Source organism: Mytilus edulis, chromosome 7 (genome assembly GCF_963676685.1).
Source record: "Mytilus edulis chromosome 7, xbMytEdul2.2, whole genome shotgun sequence".
NCBI lineage: Eukaryota > Metazoa > Mollusca > Bivalvia > Mytilida > Mytilidae > Mytilus > Mytilus edulis.
Genome location: NC_092350.1, coordinates 54,027,383 through 54,044,658, shown reverse-complemented (window position 1 = coordinate 54,044,658; position 17,276 = coordinate 54,027,383). Strand labels below are relative to the sequence as shown.

General features: G+C 30.6%; 1 protein-coding gene across 10 annotated transcripts in view; it reads left to right on the top strand.

The window, feature by feature from the left end:
• The window catches only part of LOC139481788 (transcription factor egl-13-like), a 97,185-nt gene that overhangs the window by 53,765 nt on the left and 26,144 nt on the right, over positions 1-17,276 (top strand). Inside the window, exon 1 of one of the 10 annotated variants that reach the window (XM_071265289.1) lies at positions 9,455-9,588. The exons of 7 other annotated variants lie outside the window; for them this stretch is intronic. In XM_071265289.1, coding sequence (XP_071121390.1) covers positions 9,560-9,588 — 29 coding nt within the window. In that variant the 5' untranslated portion in view covers positions 9,455-9,559. Of the gene's footprint in view, positions 1-9,454; positions 9,589-9,712; positions 9,770-15,761; positions 15,919-17,276 lie in introns of those variants that run through there. 2 more of the 10 variants (XM_071265290.1, XM_071265295.1) reach the window with 2 other exon arrangements.

Sequence of the window (17,276 nt, the reverse complement as noted above, 5' to 3'; positions counted from 1 at the left end):
ACGACTGGCTGTAGTTTGATTGCATGTGAAGTGATTAGGAGAATTTGGGAGATAAGATTTTTCCATTGTTTCTCACTGGACTGTGACCAGACAGGAGGCAGGGTGTTTTATCATGCTATTTTATCAACCCAAATCTACATACTGATTATTAATTGCTGCCAAACTGAGTGAATTTTGATGTAAAATAAATTAAAGTGCTTGTCTTTGCTCATGTCTTTTAATCAAGAGGTACAGAGATAAATGTATCTTTAATGAGCATTTATTTGTGATGGAGAGGCAGGCTGACATTGTATTGTTTGAAGATTTATTTTCAAACATTACTTAACAAGAATTACACATTTAATTTTTTGCCATGACATTGTAGGATATAAAGAAAGCCCATTAAGTGAGAGTCCCAAAACATATCAAGGCTACAGATTATAACTACAGTGCCAAGTTTATAATAAACTTATTTTTTTTTGTTCTAAGATGCAAATCAGGCTTTGGTTTTCTCTTTTGAATTGTTTCATATTTTGTATTCATTAGGACTTTAATAATTTACTATGTGAAGGGAGTAGGTTTTTCTCATTGTTGAAGGCTCTACAGAGCTCTTTAGTTGTTTACATCCTCGTCTTCGGGCCTCTGTAGATATTTGTCTCTAGGCAATTGTACCACATCTCTTAAATGAGTTGATGATAATTTTGAAAGTTGATATGTAAGAAAGCTTTCTGATTTATTTTGTCCCATTGCTGGTTAGGGTTGTGGTTAAGCATGAAGACCTTGTATGATTAGAATAATTGAATTTTTAAGTCAGAAGATTTTTATTCCATTAGATAGATAAAGGCAATCTATTGGACTTGTAAAAAAATGGAAAAGACAAAAAGTAGAAAGAAAATATCAAATTCATAGAATGTAAAAACATATTGTCACAACAGAAATCTAAAAACCTTAAATAACTTACAAATTTGAACAATGGGAAAATTTCATGGGAATGTCATTCCACAAAGGTTTTTGATACATTTATTATGGCGAGTCAAATGTAGCGTGGCATCATTGTCAGTCATGTAGCCATTCCATGCAGTCACATCTGACATAAGTCAACATTCTTCACGTCTGCTAGAATCGTAGATAAGGATAATAATTGTAAACAACGGATTTCTTAATATGTTTTTGTGTGTGAACTTGATGATTCTTTGTTTAGTTTTGAACTGTGTTTTTTGTATGATAAACTTCAAGTTTTGTCCCAGAATCAGTGTGACTGCATGCACGTTTCTTCATGTGAGAATTTTTGTTTTTTGAATGTTTGCAATTCGTCTGTATTCTGTTATTATTATTTAGCTTTCTATTATGGCTTTTCGATGTTGTCTAGATTTCTGATAAACATTTTGATGGTGTTAAGGCCATAAAAAAGAATACCTTTGTTTGCCCAAACGCTACCTACCCAGAAAAAAGCTGCCTACTCATATTTTTTTAATGTCCTGATTTGAAGAAGTATTTTTTTAATCAGATAGGCATGAAGACTAATAAACACCCGATACTTCAATTTCTCTTTTAAAAAAAAAATGCCTACCTACCTACCCACTGTCTCAACCTTTGGGTTGGGTTTGGGCAAACCAAAATATTTTTAATTGTGGCCTAATTACAGCATAAATTGTATAGCTGTATACCATTTTTTTGGGGTATCTTATCAAGAGTCATTAAAAAAATAATTTAGGTAAAGCTTGAGCAATCTGATTTCAACACCTGATTTTTTTAGAATTTGATCATTACTTTTAAAGATTTAGGGATACCCCAAGTATATGTGCTCAACAGTCGTCTAAAATGTCCCAATGTAGCTGGAACTTCAAAATATTATCAAGTACATGTGCCTCAATTGTCATTCATCTAAAAATCCAAAAGTACATGGAACTTTAAAGAAATATCCAGTACATGTGCCTAATGGTCATTCATCTGAAAGGATCAAGTTCAAAGTAAACATGGACCCTAAAAAGCTTTTTATAGATGTAAGGAAGTACCAGCCACATGTGTGTATGTTTTCAAGGCTTTCAACCTTGGTATAGACCTAAAAGGCATTTGTCTTATTTTGGTTTTTTGTCGTAGTTCTGAAAGGTTGGTGAACATTCCAAAGGTCAAAATACATGTTCTATCAGTCCTTGGACATTTGATTGAGACCTGTAAAAAAAATACCTTGAAGCAGGTACCTCAAAAAAGTACAGATTGTTGAAGGCCATACAGTGACCTGTAGTTGTTAAGTTCAACATTATTTGGTCTCTTAGTATCTAGAGAGTTGTCTCAGTAGCAATCATGCCACATCTTCTTATTTTTATAGAGTAGTAGTCCGTACAACTTAAATGGGTTAGGAAATTCTAAAGTTAAAAGAGCCTGTTTTAATATATATGTGCACAGGATAATTTTAGCTGAATGTATGAATTTACAATGAATTGAGATATAAGGTTCCAGTTTGAATAGGGAACTTTACATTTGCAACACCTTTTAGCATATGAAATTTAAAATCAATGAGCACATTGGATTATCATTGCAAGGAAATATCACTTAATGAATCTCAAACAGAAAACAACCTCATTCTTACAATTTGGATATTGGTCAATGCATCCCCTTATTAGAGTGCCAACCACATGGGGGAATAAGAGTTGTTCCTGTGGTCTCAGATTGTGTTCTTTTCTTATTTACAGATTATATCAGGGTTTAAAAAAACAAAAACATAGGTCATCATGGTCTCTTTTTCAACTTCTTTTAATTGAAATCAACAACCCCTGTCAATCAAGCTACATTCTTCTTGTCTCTCTCTCCCAGATTAGAATCAGATATGTACATTATGGTGTAGATTATCTGACATCAGGGTGTTATTGTAGTGTGACATCACATTCATGGTCTTGTCAGATCACTGTCAGATAACAGCGTGCTACCAAGTGACTTTTTATAGTACTTGGGGTTATTGAAAAAATCGGCAATGGATTTATGAAATGGGATATTTATGATGTTTGTATTGAACCCTGTTTAGAATGGACATAATCCTTGTTACATCTTAAATAAGGTTTATTTTTTCTGAAACAAGTAAAAAATATCTGCCAATTTTTTTCTTTTCATTCTTTAAGAGGGGGTTTGGGCTGGTTTGGCCCCTCTGGACCCAAGTCTGGGAAACCTGTTTGTATTAAATCTTTGTATAAATATTCTTTGGCCATTAACCACAGTAGATCAAACATTTACATAATCAGAAAAAAAATTCTATAGACAGAGGGTGTATTTTTAAAGGTATTTGAATACTAACTTAAGTATAATAACCTCTTGTTCCAGATTTTTTTTCTCTCTGACAATTGATTAAATTTTGATATTTACTGTCAAGTTTTTTTTGTCTATTGTTGCCCTTCAAACCACAGGCATATTTTTTTTCTTCTGACAATCAATTCATCACTTCCCATACTATGACACTATTTTATTAATATTAGTACCAAAAAAACTAAACCTGAGTATTAATACAGCAGTATGCTAAATAACTGAGCAAAAAACATTAAAAAAATGAGTTATTTTTAATCTATCAATTGTGGGTGCAAAGTTCTTGTCGCACTTTGATGTGCACCAGGAGGAGACAAACCATACCTCAAATTCATGCTCTACATTTTTTTCGAGTGGTAAAACTGGGTCATACTGGTAACTGAGTGACATTTGACAGACAATGATGATTTTATTTTCACAGAAACAAACCAAATTTCATCAGAATCACATCTTTGTTTATAAAAATTGTCAGTGAATCATCGTCAATGTTTACTTCTTCCAAGATCAAAGGCGGGATCAAGTTTTAACAAAATACCTCATTTCTTTTGATTACCCTCTCTCGGTTCTTTTGTGATAAGTATTAGAGCTTATACTTGATGGGCAAATTTGATCCCAACATTATTTGGAATAAGTCACCTGTTCGTTGGAAATTAAACTAATTTTCGATATCAAAATAGACTGTGTTTTTCTTAGTAGTTTTGTTCTCTTATCAGTCGAGTGGAAATTGCAACAACAGGTGAAAAATAAGCAATTAGATTTTACAACATGCAAGATCTACCTTCTTACCGCATAATTTTTCAAAAAATGTGCAATGCAATGAACAATAATGGGTTGAAAAATGCAATATTTCAAGTTTGTTTGCAAAAAAAGCAGATTGGCATCTGGCAGTTGTAATTCACCCTTTATTAACCAACAATTTAGCGAGCCCATAAAATCGTAGGAGAAAATTGGATGAGTTTAGGGGTTAATGCATGCTGCTATAGTTGAATAATTGTGACTACCGGTATTCTTTTATCAAATTTTGATATGATGGAACGATCTCACTAATAATAAATTGACATTAAAACTTGAATCTAATTTTCAAAATGCTTACATTAAATAATACGTCTAGTTTAACATATGCTTGCACAAAGAATGTTGGTATTACATGAAAGATTGTTTGTAAATCACATAGAGAGTTTGTTAAGTATAAATCTCGCACCTTATTTTTCTTCTTGTTGAATTCTTTAGTGTTCAGATTTACGAAGTAGAGGCTTGCTTAGCTGACAGGGTTTCAAATATTTGCTTTCAATGATAAAGGTCCAGGACCATTTGAATTTTAAGTGAAAGGCCCTCCATAAGAAATCACTGGTTGTGTATAAAAAGCATCTGTTAAAGAATGGTAGGTCCTTGAATTTTGTAATTCAAAAATTAATCCTCTCCTAAAAATGACCTTGGACCATCAGTTATTTGAATGCCCTGCTAGTAATGGTTCTATTTGTTCTTTGGGTTATTGAGTTGCTGTCTTGTTGACCTTCATACACATGTCCTTCCCTGTTGTGAAGGGGCTGCCTCAGATATGTATTTAGTGAACTCAGCTAGCAGTTCACAAAGTTTGAAAAAAAATCAGTATAGCTTATCTGATAAACGAAACATTCTCAAAATAAAATGATCAAAATGACAAAGCTTTGCTGTGTTATGCCACTTCAAAATTAGTTATGTTCTGGGACCTTTGCTCCTTATCTTCAATTTTCTTAAAGATTTCCCCCCTAAAAAGACAGAGACAAATGTATTGATAAGGCTCTTTGTGACTTTTTTGACAATCAGTAACTGGTGCTAGAAAAAGATAAACTTGTTGAAGTCTGAGACGAAGTCTTGCATCTGTCGGTGAACTGGAGGTTATAAATGGCTTGTAGAATCATGGGAATCGTTTAAAGTCATTTCTTGTGTTGTCACATAAAGCTTTCATTAATTTACTTTAAATTTGACCTGTTTACTGTAAAATTCTGAAATTTTCCATTTTTTTAACGTGGCAGAATGTCAAAGAAGCAAGTTATCTGATCTTTAGTTAATTAATTCACATAATTCAAAGTTGATTTTAAAATTGATAACTGCTTATAAAATTTTGAGTTATATATGCATAAAATTTGACAAAATTCAATTATTTTTTTAACCTGCCGTTTTTTACCATGCACTTGGTATACCATCAGTTTAGATCAGTTCAGTATCCTAATAAATTTCTAAGAGACCTGAATTTCAGCCAGACTTTGTGACAACTTAAATGTAGTATTGCTTAAAAAATTAAAATTATAGTATTAAGTTCTTGAAAATCAACATGTGAAATATGTTAATTAAGGCAGGACAGGAAATCTAAGATTTGGCTGTTTGTTCGAAGAACCTAATAGTTGATTAACAAGTACATTTTATAATTACTAATCAAATCTTTTAAATTAATTAAAATGAAATCAGTTCCTCTTTTCATTAAGAGTATGATTATCGCTAAAATTATAATCCAAAAATTGTTGAAAATTATATTGGAAAACTTCCACTTGCCAATTGTCGAATTTGAGACACGGCATGGGCCGGCACCAAGTTCGTTATCCCAGTAAAAGTGCTAAGTAGGTCTAAAGATATACTCAATTAGAGAATACATTGTACTTCTATTTTCAGTAAAATTCTTATCATAACGTTAACAAGAGATTTGCCTTTGTAGTGAAAATCATGTTAATGTAACTCTCGGCAAACTACTCATTAGGACGAATTAGTCTAAGAATGATGTTTGCGTCTTTCATGAAAAATACACAAAATCTTTAGATATGAATTTAGTCTTATTAACTACTCAGCATGAATCACAAGAGTTATTTAATCTCAACACTTTAACAATTGTCTTAAGAGGGCGCCACCTTCTTTCAATTCCCATTATCTTCCCCTCGAAAGAGTTGAGGTTTGGTCTCGTAAACGTCAATTGTCCAAACAGAATTTTCAGGAAAACAAAAAGATTAAGAAATAGGTTAAAATAAAAACACCACAAAGATAAGTAGTAGAACTGAATACATATCACTTTAATTCAAGTGGTTAATTTTCTTCTGGGCTCTTATGTTATTGTTAATAATAAATATGAACAGTTGTCATATAAATTAATGCATTGTTGTTATGGTTTGTTCAAGAGTTGTCTCCCATGGGTGAAGTACCCACTTTTCTTTTGTTAATGGTCCTATAATCAAGTCTATTGTGAAATTAGGACATTTTATTAGAGGTGTGAGTAGTTTTTGACTAATTTAAAAGGAATTTAGGAAATACTCAGCATAGGGAAATACTCAGCATATGTTTATTGAAGTGAGTTTTTTAATTTCATGATTACATTTAACTTTTTCAAGAGCTAGAACTGTATTCACAGGTAATATAACCATTTTAAACAATATAAATTTATTCAATTGTTATCAATAGTCAAGTAAGTTGGGAGAAAGAGTATTTTGTACTGAAGTTTACTTAATATAGTACTTTTAGTAGCTTATTAAAGTTCAACATCTTTGGTATAGTTTAATGCATGGTGTAGTCCACAATCTTCAATCATAAGACCTTCATAATGATTCAAATTGGGCTTGCAACACAATTTTTCACTTATTATTGTTTGTAAGTTGCTTTATGTCCAGGGGAAAATATTTCATGCATGTTTGGGACTTTCTTTCACTTTACTGTTATATTCTTTCTGTGCATTCAACTTAAGATTTCTTAGCTGAAAGTGAAATGAAGAAAAACAGGTGTTTTTGGTGATTTTTTGTGAAAAGTGGATTTTCAAGATAATTATATGGACATTGCCTTATTAAAAAACACCTTTAAATGCTGAGTGGTTTAATGAGTAGATACACACATACCCATTTATGAAAGTACTTCTCACGGAATAAATAAAGAATTTGACTTGATTTATTCTCACAAAGTGGCCAAAAACTTCCATATTGTCATCAAGCTATCAATTTTACAAAACATTTGTTTACAATAAGAAACTAAATACCTTAAAAATACCATCAAACTTTGGGCAGTTGTTTGAAGAAACCGTAAAAAATAGAAATAACAATTAATGTAAGATGGTCAAAATATACTTTCTCAGTTCTGTAATCTTTATCATCTGTTATTGCTTATACAAGATATCCCAAGCTCCTTTGTTCCCATCATTAAATTGAAATATAGCGTTCAGTAAACATATTCGCTTAATTGTGATATAATACTCTACCATTCTGGTTTTAATAAACAAATTTTTGTTTTCCATCCATAGTTTGATAGTTATTCATTAAGTGGGATGGGATATTGTTTCTCACGGAGAATGGTGTTAATTATTATATATAAAAGCCAGAGGTTGAATCGCTTTCATTTTGTTTCTTGTCTTTCTGTAAAGCCTGCATCAGGTTAGCAATAGAAATGTCCCCTAATGTAGTTCAGCTTGTCTTACTTATTTTTCCATGGACAGTCTTTGATACAAACTTTTTGTTTTTCTTTCATTTATAATGAAGTTTTCTTACATTTTTTATTCCTCATAGACACTCATACTCCGAGACATTTTTTTTTTCAATTCAAAATAAACTTTTTCTAGTTTTTGAATGACTTTTCTTAGAAATTTATTCAATTTTAAAAGTTCTTAGTAATAGTAACATTCTGAAATATATTTATAGATTCTGGAAAAAAGTATTTTAAAGATAGACCTAAAAACCACAAATCACATGACTTTAATTACATGTATCGGTATTTGCCTGAGACAATTGTTTTCTATCAAAACTTGTCCACTTATACTTTGTTAGTTAAGGATCTAATAAGAAATAGGAAGCTTGATGACAGTAGAAATTCTACGAACACTTTTGATCTAAGTTAGGACATGGAAAAGAGGCCTCTTCCGTCTTAGTGTCACTGTGGGACCCAAGTTCCACCAACGCAACTATTTGTCAATATTTGTGACGAATTGTTTTTAAGTGTTGATTCACATTTATTGATAGATTAATTTATCTATAAAAAATTTATTGTATTAATATCATAAAATTGCCTTTTTTAACAAAATTTAAAAAAAAGTTCTGCTAAAAGATAAGTAAATAGATAATTCAATTCAATTATTGATAACATTTTTTTCAATTGATTGTAAGTTAACTCAGATAGTCCTGTTCCTCTTATGGTAAAAAAACGTATGAGTAAAACTGATGATTTTTATAAGATGAATTATTGTGATTTTAATCGTGTGACAGTATTCCTGATTCACAGGTGAAGAATCACAAAACGAAAGGTACAAATGAATTAGTGTGGATAGATTATCAATCAAATCTCGACATCATATAGATATGTTCCACGGCCTCTGGTTATTTTCGTGATTGTTAGAAATTCCGGGTATTCTTTCCTTATGTAGTCAATTTTACTATTAGTTTTATAAGTCATATTTTTCAATAAAAGTTGTAAAAGGTGTGTCAATTTTCATGTTGGATGAATTAATAGTTTTTTTTATTATTTATGTTTATTTATATTACACTTCTGTTTTTCTTGAAGTTTTATAAATACACTAAAAAAAAAACTTGTATGATTCAAAGAATGGAAATGTAATAAATGGGTAATTTGAAAAAAATATTTTATTTATTTTAATTTAAAATTACAAACTGATAATAGGTGAATAAATCATTTATAACCATATAAAACTGCAAGTAGTTTACAGAAATTTTTATTGGTTTATGAAAAAGGAAATCAATTAATTTATTTAATTTGTTTACTAAAATTATTTTTGTCATCCACAACTTTTTCCAACTTGTTGAATATTTTGACTACTGTTAATTGTCCATAATCGTCTGGGGAAATAGCAGAAAATTGAAGTCCATAAACATCTTAAGTACCACTGTAATTTCTTTGTAGTTGTGAAATTCCTTGTCTTCACAAATTTTCCCTGGAGTGGGGATAGATTTAGGTACCAGGCATGGTAACTCTAGGAAACAATGATTCTGTAAAATAGAAATACTGTATAAACAATGCTATCGACATTCTTCAATAGACATAAATAAAAGAATTGATAAAACACATCATTATTTTTGTTTATCTTATCAGTTTTCCCTTTGATAAGCCCCCTTACTGATGATTTTGAATTATATATAAACAATAAGAAGCTGAGAGCAGTAGCTGTCCATCACTCACACAGCTGAGGGCTCTGATTGGCTGGCAGCCAGGGAGGGGGCATTGTCTTATCACACAATACACATTCTATTCACAGCTTTTGTCTTTATGTTAATAACAAGCAACAAGAAATTTTATCAATAGTTTTCAAAGTTTCTTGGAAAATTTTAAAATGCTGGACGTCTACAATGCTAGCTTAAGGTAGGGTTTTTTGCTTGTAATTATATCTTTTTACTAATTTTTATAGTTTTTTATCTGTCTTATAAATATTTATTTAACTTAAGAAAAGTTGTTTTATTGATTGTGCAACAGTAAGTCTCATCCAGTAGTCGCTTAGCTGTTTCTTGTGATGGAATTGAAATGGCTGTCTTGCTATGTCATGGTAAATTAATTATTATTTCAGTATTTGATATTCAATAATTGAAGAAGTTTTTAGTTATGATTATTATGATGACCATAATTTTGATTTTATTTAGGACTAAGGAGTTGGGGAAAAAACTAATAGATGGAACTTTAATTAAATTTACTGTTAAGCATTGAATACAATGAATGTATCACAATGGGGCAAACAGTAAAAATAAGAAAAGTTAATTGTTCTATTTTAATTATACATGTTACAATATTTATATGCAGAAATTTTGTTGAAAGATTTTTGCAAAAAAATACATGTGTTAAAATTTTGTTTAAAATTTAAAGTTTTGATAAGAGTGAAAAAAGTTTTAAAATCTATTTTTGATAACTTAAAAATGAATGCTTGCATATAAATAAGATTTTGAGCAAATGTTATTTGCCTCCCAAGTCCTTTCTATTCTTGTGAATGCAGATTGTGGTACATTTATACATGTGAAATTTGGGCCTCACTTTGTAAAATGCAGTATTGACATTAAAGTATATTTATTAAGATTTATAAATAAAAGTCTTGCAGGTTATTCTTTGAAATCTAAACTTGTGAACCGTAATTATTTTCTGGACCACTACTGTTTAATTTTAAAGTTTTACTTCTCATACTAAACTTCCTTAATCAACCACTAGTTTGAGCCTGGAGACTAAAGATTTTTTTTGTGCAACAAAAATTTTAAATAAAATTTAACTTTGTCAAAAAATAATTTCAACTTGCAATCTATTCTGAAACAAGTCCTTATCTTGTCAAAAAGATGTTGATAAAAAGTTTTTAATTAAAACGTTCAATTTTAACTCTGAAGGTGACAGTGCTAGAAAAAAATGTCCTAGTCACCGAAGAACAAGACTTCAATGCGAAAACATGCAAGAAAAAGCAAGTAAAATGTTTGCAATTTGCAAAATATTGGAATGCATTTGATTTCGTTTGATTGGTTGACTTTTCATTTGTACCAAAAACTAGGAGCCGATGCATCCTACATCAAATATTATTTGATAGGTACAAGTTTCATTAATGATTTTTTTTTTATATACATCATTTATAGCTTCAACATGATGTTATAATTAATACAAATCATATCGTGGTGCAGCGAAATATCAAAGAAATTACTTAACAAGTTAAAAGACAAACATAATCTTTATTCTCCATAACAAACACATGTGATACCTTTTTGTCTTGTTTTGTTCGGGAAATTTGATTATAATAAAAATTACATCGGTAATTACATCCTTTGTGACGGGACTATTATACAGTGTTTTGCATTATTGGCCAACGTTTAAGTGATGTTGCATTATTAGGCTCCTTTACGTGTTAATTAGTGTAACATTTGGCCCGTTATCACTTCAAAACCCTTACGCCTGATCACAGAGAAATAAATTACAAATAAAAACTAAGTACCGCTGAAAAGATGTATACCTAAAAATTATATTACGCCTCTTAAATATTGGTACAAGTGAAGAAAAATCTGAAGCTACGCCAAAGCATCAATTACCAATTTTCCAATTTTTCTCTACAATGCGGTGGTACAAAGCTGATTTTCAGCGCTATTTAGCATCGGATGTGGTCAATTAGAAGCATCAACAAGTTTTTCAAGTACTGTTAGATTAGTCTTGAACATGACTTTATTAATGGTACAAGCACTTAGGTCAGATCTTATCGACTTAATATCCTTATTTTTTACTGTTTGAGTTAAGTTTAGGGACTTAAAGGAGTTACAAATGTGATTAATTAACCAAAATTCAAATGCATTAAAAAGGGAATTTAAGAATTGAAATTTGAATGCGGGAGGACAAAATGTAAAAATGAAATGCTTGAATAACATGTTTTATATCACATTTTTTAAAATAGAAAATGCTGTAAATTCATGTATTTAGGCTAATTTTACCTATATTTAAACTGGCAAATTGGCAAATGAACCACATATTAGCCGCATAAAAGTTTTATTAATAAATCATCCAGTTACATGCTGACCTAAAGGCACACAAACACAGAGGTACAAGATATACTAATAACAATTTGGTCTCTGTTTAGTTGTCTCATTGGCAATTACATACCACAAATATAAAAATGGAATAGTATAAACTTGCTCTTTTAAAACTCTTGCAGTTTATTTTTGGAACGAATGGGTTTAAAATAGGTTTGGGAAAATTATAGTGGGAATCACGATATCAAAAGAGGAAAAGACTAGAAGTGATCGAAAGTTCTGAGAAAAACTAAAACATTTAAAAACATGTTAAAACAAGTGTTCTATCAACATGATCAAACAGCAAACCAGACTGAATATATATAATGTCAAATCATAACACTTTTGATTTTTTTGCAAAATAGCTGTATTTTGTCAAATCAGCAAAAAGATGCCATCGTTAAAGGAAGTAATGATGGTAACTCTGTACTATCCTTGATACAACAGTGAACATATGTACTACAAGTTATAACAGCAGATGAAATCAAAAAGAAAACAGGATTATTTTTTCATCTGTGTTAACATTCCCCCAAAAAAGTTTAAAACTTTGTGATCAAAACAAATGGGGAATGTATGAATCATTAAAAGTACGGCAGAAACAAAGATGTTTTCAGTTCATTGATATAAAAGTCATTCTCCAATTATTTTCAAAGATAGCAAGAACAAAAACATGAAGTGTTGAAATTCTGCAAAATGAAAATTTTAATTGATAAGTATCTCATGCAGACGTTCAACAGCAGAAAGAAACATGTAAGAAATCATCTTTAAAGTGGATGAAAAAAAAATATGATGGTTTGGGAAATAGATTTAAAAATTTATCTTCTGTTCGGCAGATTCAGGAGCCTGTTGCATCAATTTTCACATTTTCATTCTTTTCGTTCTTTTGATAAGTAATTTCCCAACTTTGTCAGACTCCATGTTGATTTTTTAAAAAGTAAAGCATTATTGTATGAGACAGAAAAAAATAGGCATTTTCTTCAAGATAATGGGGCACTTAAGGGTAATCTTCATCAAAAAGATAAGATATCATCTAATTGACGTGTAGTGATTTGAAAGCTTGAAAGGATGCTGTAATTAAGAAAATCATTTGTTACAATCCAGGGTATTGTAAGCTGGAAATTAACCATGAAAAAAACAAAAACAAAATAAACAACTTGTTAGTCCACTTTCTCCCAACTTCAGGCAAAAAAATGTCAAAATTATCAAATCTGAAATTGAGCAGAACCGCATAGTAAGTTATAAATTTTTGGCATATGTAATACAATACATTTTTTTTCTGACAAAGATTTCAGAAAGATCTATTTTTTATTCAGATTGAGAACAATAATTCAAATTTTATCAAGAAAAACTTGAATGCTCGCAGCTGTATATAAATTGTTATTTACGAAGCGTCTGACGTTTGGGGGATTCTATAACTACAAATTACCCTCACTAACAAAGAACTTTATGCCATCTTAAACTTCAAATTTTTGAAATGAGAGAAATTCTAGTTGGTAAACCAAGTTTTGACAGGTGTTTAACATGTGTGTTTAATTCTAATGTTAAACGATGGCACTGTTCTGGTACTGAAGAGTCCATTTCATTGATGGAGCAAGTACAATTTTGACAGTCGAATTGTCGAACCAGATATGTTTTCCCCAATAAATAATTAAGTGGTAGGCTGATGGATCTCAAAAAAGTAGAGTTATGTTCAATAGTTGACTACTAATTGTTTAATTGAGCATTTTTTCAGTACTTTCTAAATCATTCTGTAAAAAAAGCAAATGCTCATGATTAAGAAAGCCCTGGCCAATTGACATATAATAGAATATAGCATTGTTTATGATAATAAAGATGACTAAGGCCATGGCTAAAAAAGAAAAAAGACAAACTGACAATCAATAGTTCACAAAAAATTAATATAACAAATGACTTAGCTTCACAAAACCCACCAAAAACTTAGGGTGATATCAGGTGCATTTCAGAAGGGTAAGCATTGAGATCCTGCTACTCATGTGGCACCCATCATGTTGATCATTTAAGTATGAACCCCTTGACATGCCTAATTCAGTAGATCACTTTCCTATCAGTCCTGGTGGGGTTCGTGTTGTTTATTCTTTGGTTTTCTATGTTGTGTCGTGTGTGCTGTTGTTTGTTTGTCTTTTTCGTTTTTAGCCATGGCGTTGTCAGTTGTTTTGGATTTATGAGTTTGACTGTCCCTTTGGTATCTTTCGTCCCTCTTTTTTAGCTGTTTCTATGCAACTGTGAGTGAGCTTTAAGGATTCATATGCAATAGTTTTGCCTGCCTGTATAGTGTCTGTCCTTTAAACTTTAAAAGCAACTGATTTGACAATAAAAATGATAAATTGAGAAAAAAAGCAACCCCATGTCACCCTTCTGCAGTGCTCATCAATTCCATAGAAATATTGAAAAAAAAGTATATATTGACTGTATGTCATGGAATTGAGATGAATAGAGCTTTTGTCTCTGATTCCGTGTCAGGTCAATATTTCATTTGTATTAGTAACGAAAGCTGATTACGATGATTAACTCCAATTTAGACTGTTCCTTGTCACCATTTGTCGCTGATGATATCCTTAACTACCATTCTCTGTAGCCAATATCTACAAACACTTGTGAGCGATTTACGATCAAAAATCAATTAAGTCTTGCAGGTGATAGTTCTATTGTAACGATGAAGAACAAAGCCTGCTTAACAAGAATTGACGAGAGAACTGTTAGGACAATATAATGAAGTAAATAGCTAGCTTAGGTGTCTTTTAATTATAAGTTACAAACAAAAAGCCTCATAGAGACAAATCATTGAAAATTAGAAAAGATGTTTTTTGTCAATTTTTATCTTTAATGTCGGCATTTTCCGGATAATAATACGGTTGGAAAGGACTTTTGGGTACAGAATTATAGAGTTATTGGAAGAAGTAGTTCAATGGAATTAATTGATAATTGTCTATTTGGTATTATGTCTTTTTATAATAAGGTATTTTTTAGATGAAATATTGATTCTAGGTGAAGATTGTGGATTTAAATTTATTTTTTTAGGTTTGTAAATTTTTTGTGAGTGCAAACTTTAATTTGTTAATAAACCATTGTTTGCAGCTGTTAATTATGAGTCTAAGTGAAGGATGCAAGAATTAAAGACCCTATTGTTTGCTTGACATTTTCTTTTTTTAAGTTATTAAAATATTCGACATAATGGTTGTTTTGGGTTAAAACTTTTATATACCTATCACTTAACTTCAGTTTCTAATTTTTGAAAGCCAAAAGCAGGAATCTATTTAAAAAAAAAATCAATTTATTTAGAATTAAACTGAAAATATAATACATGTATAAAGATTAGAAATCAATCACTTCACTCATATATTCAATTTTCTTTATGAAATATAGCTTTTATGAAGGCCTTAACCCTCTGAAAGATCAAAATGTAGAGTTATTCCCCTTGCTGGTATAAATTCTTTCAAAGCATATATATTTCCTTTTATCCTATCTTCAAATGTACTTTAAACAATGCTATATCATAAATAAATTTGAGCCTTATTTAAATGATGAAGCATTTCTATTGTTTTCTGAAAAATGCCATTGTAAAAATATAAATTAAACTTTTTCAAGAGACACTTTGGACAGTGAAACACAATAGAAGTGAAATAAAACATATCATAAAAATATTTTACTATGTTAAACAAAGGTGAGATACAGGTATTATGATTTTTCCCTGATTAAATTTTTATCTGCGTATTGAGCTATTTCACCTTGCTTGAGGCGGGAGGTGTAGACAAAGCCATTTACCGTCCCTTCAAAGTGGGTCGTAGTTTTTATGACAATAGTATTTGTCGTGTTATCTCGTTCGCATCAAAGTAAAGACAAAATGTTCGACAGAATATGATTAAACTAGCTACTGATAACAAAATGGTATATTTGCTGTATTTCCTTTGTTTTACAAAACAATAGGTGAATTTATTAATGGCGGGTCAGTGTTTCTAACTTCCTTAGGTTAACTTTACATCTTTTCGTTACAATCAGTTTGACAAGGTTTTGTGTTCAGACACAAAGGATTGCAGATGTATATATCTCATTAGTTTGAAAAATATTTTTGGGAGGATTTGTTACTTTTTAAATCTATTTCCTGACGCTGACAAAATGACAAGTAAATTGTTCAACACTTCGTACAAGAATGGTAAGTTATTTTAATATAATAATGATAATTTTATTTTCTCTACTTTATTTAAAGAGGGTTACAGGGTTAGGTTATACAATTAATCTTCCCTAAGGCCCTCTTAAAATGTTTTATATTTGCTTTTGAGAGAAAAAAGAAAATCATAGTTTTTGTTTTAAATATTTGTATATAAGTGTAAATATTTACTTAACTTTTTATCATTGAGAATAACTTCAATTTATGCATATCAAATGATGAAAATTTACTTTTTAATAGAAATTTGAGTGCTGGTTCGTGAGACTGTCATAAGACAATACACTTTCCTTAGTAAAATTTAAATTGAATTTTAAAAGGTAAATTTAACTTTTTCTTATCAGTTTAATATCAGGTTTTTAGACCCAAGACAAAAATATCAAACAATTTGGTCATTTAGCCGTTTTCACTTTAAGCACTTTGTAAATAAATTCTCGATTAAACAATTGTTTGGCGCTGTTTGTCATACCATGGTACACAGGAAGTATACGCAAGCGTTTTACTTGTGGGCTTCTAACTTATTCTCCGTGTTAATTGTTTGTTGATAAGTTGACAAATTTCACTGGTAAGCCATTTGTCTGATTGTGGGAGGGTGTAATATACGACGTAAGACGGTGACAGTTTAACGAGAGGTCATCATTGTGGTCCTTACCTGTAGGGGGTACCTGTCGTTTTAGACCTTTGATGTTATATACTACCTTGTGTGTTAGCCTTTTGTGTTGTGTACAAATTTTGTTTTTACAATAATAAGATTGGGGGAGGGTAATTTATTATTTCTTCTGAAAAGTGAAAACAAGGTAAAAATGTTGTATCTATTTTTAAATTTTTGTGACAAAAAGGATGATGTACAAGATTTAATGAAGACATTGTAGGGGCTGAACTAACTGCATTAGTTTGAAACTTATTGCACCCATGAGTTCCATATTAAAGACAAATCATTCAAACCTTTAAAAGTGGACCTCATATTCTTTACTGTTTTTCATTCTATTTTTTTTTCTTCAATTTTCCTCTTCTCTAATTTGCATTTTTTTTTTAATTTCGTATAACTAAAAAAAATATTGCAAAAAAGAATGCATTTCTCTTTTCTCCTTCTAGTTAAGACATATAATTTATGTGCACTATTGACCAGCCTGCTGAAAAAGAATGCATTTACGTAATTTATCAGTCATGCTGAAAATCTTGAGCAGGTTCAAGATTAGATCCGTATCAGATAATTTACTCTCTGAATGCAGCCACAAAAAGTAGGATGGAAGTTAATTAAACGGTGAAGTGAAAAACAAAAGAGTCAGTTTGACCTATCCTCCCTACTGCATACCACACTTGTTATCAAAGGCAGTGGTATCTTT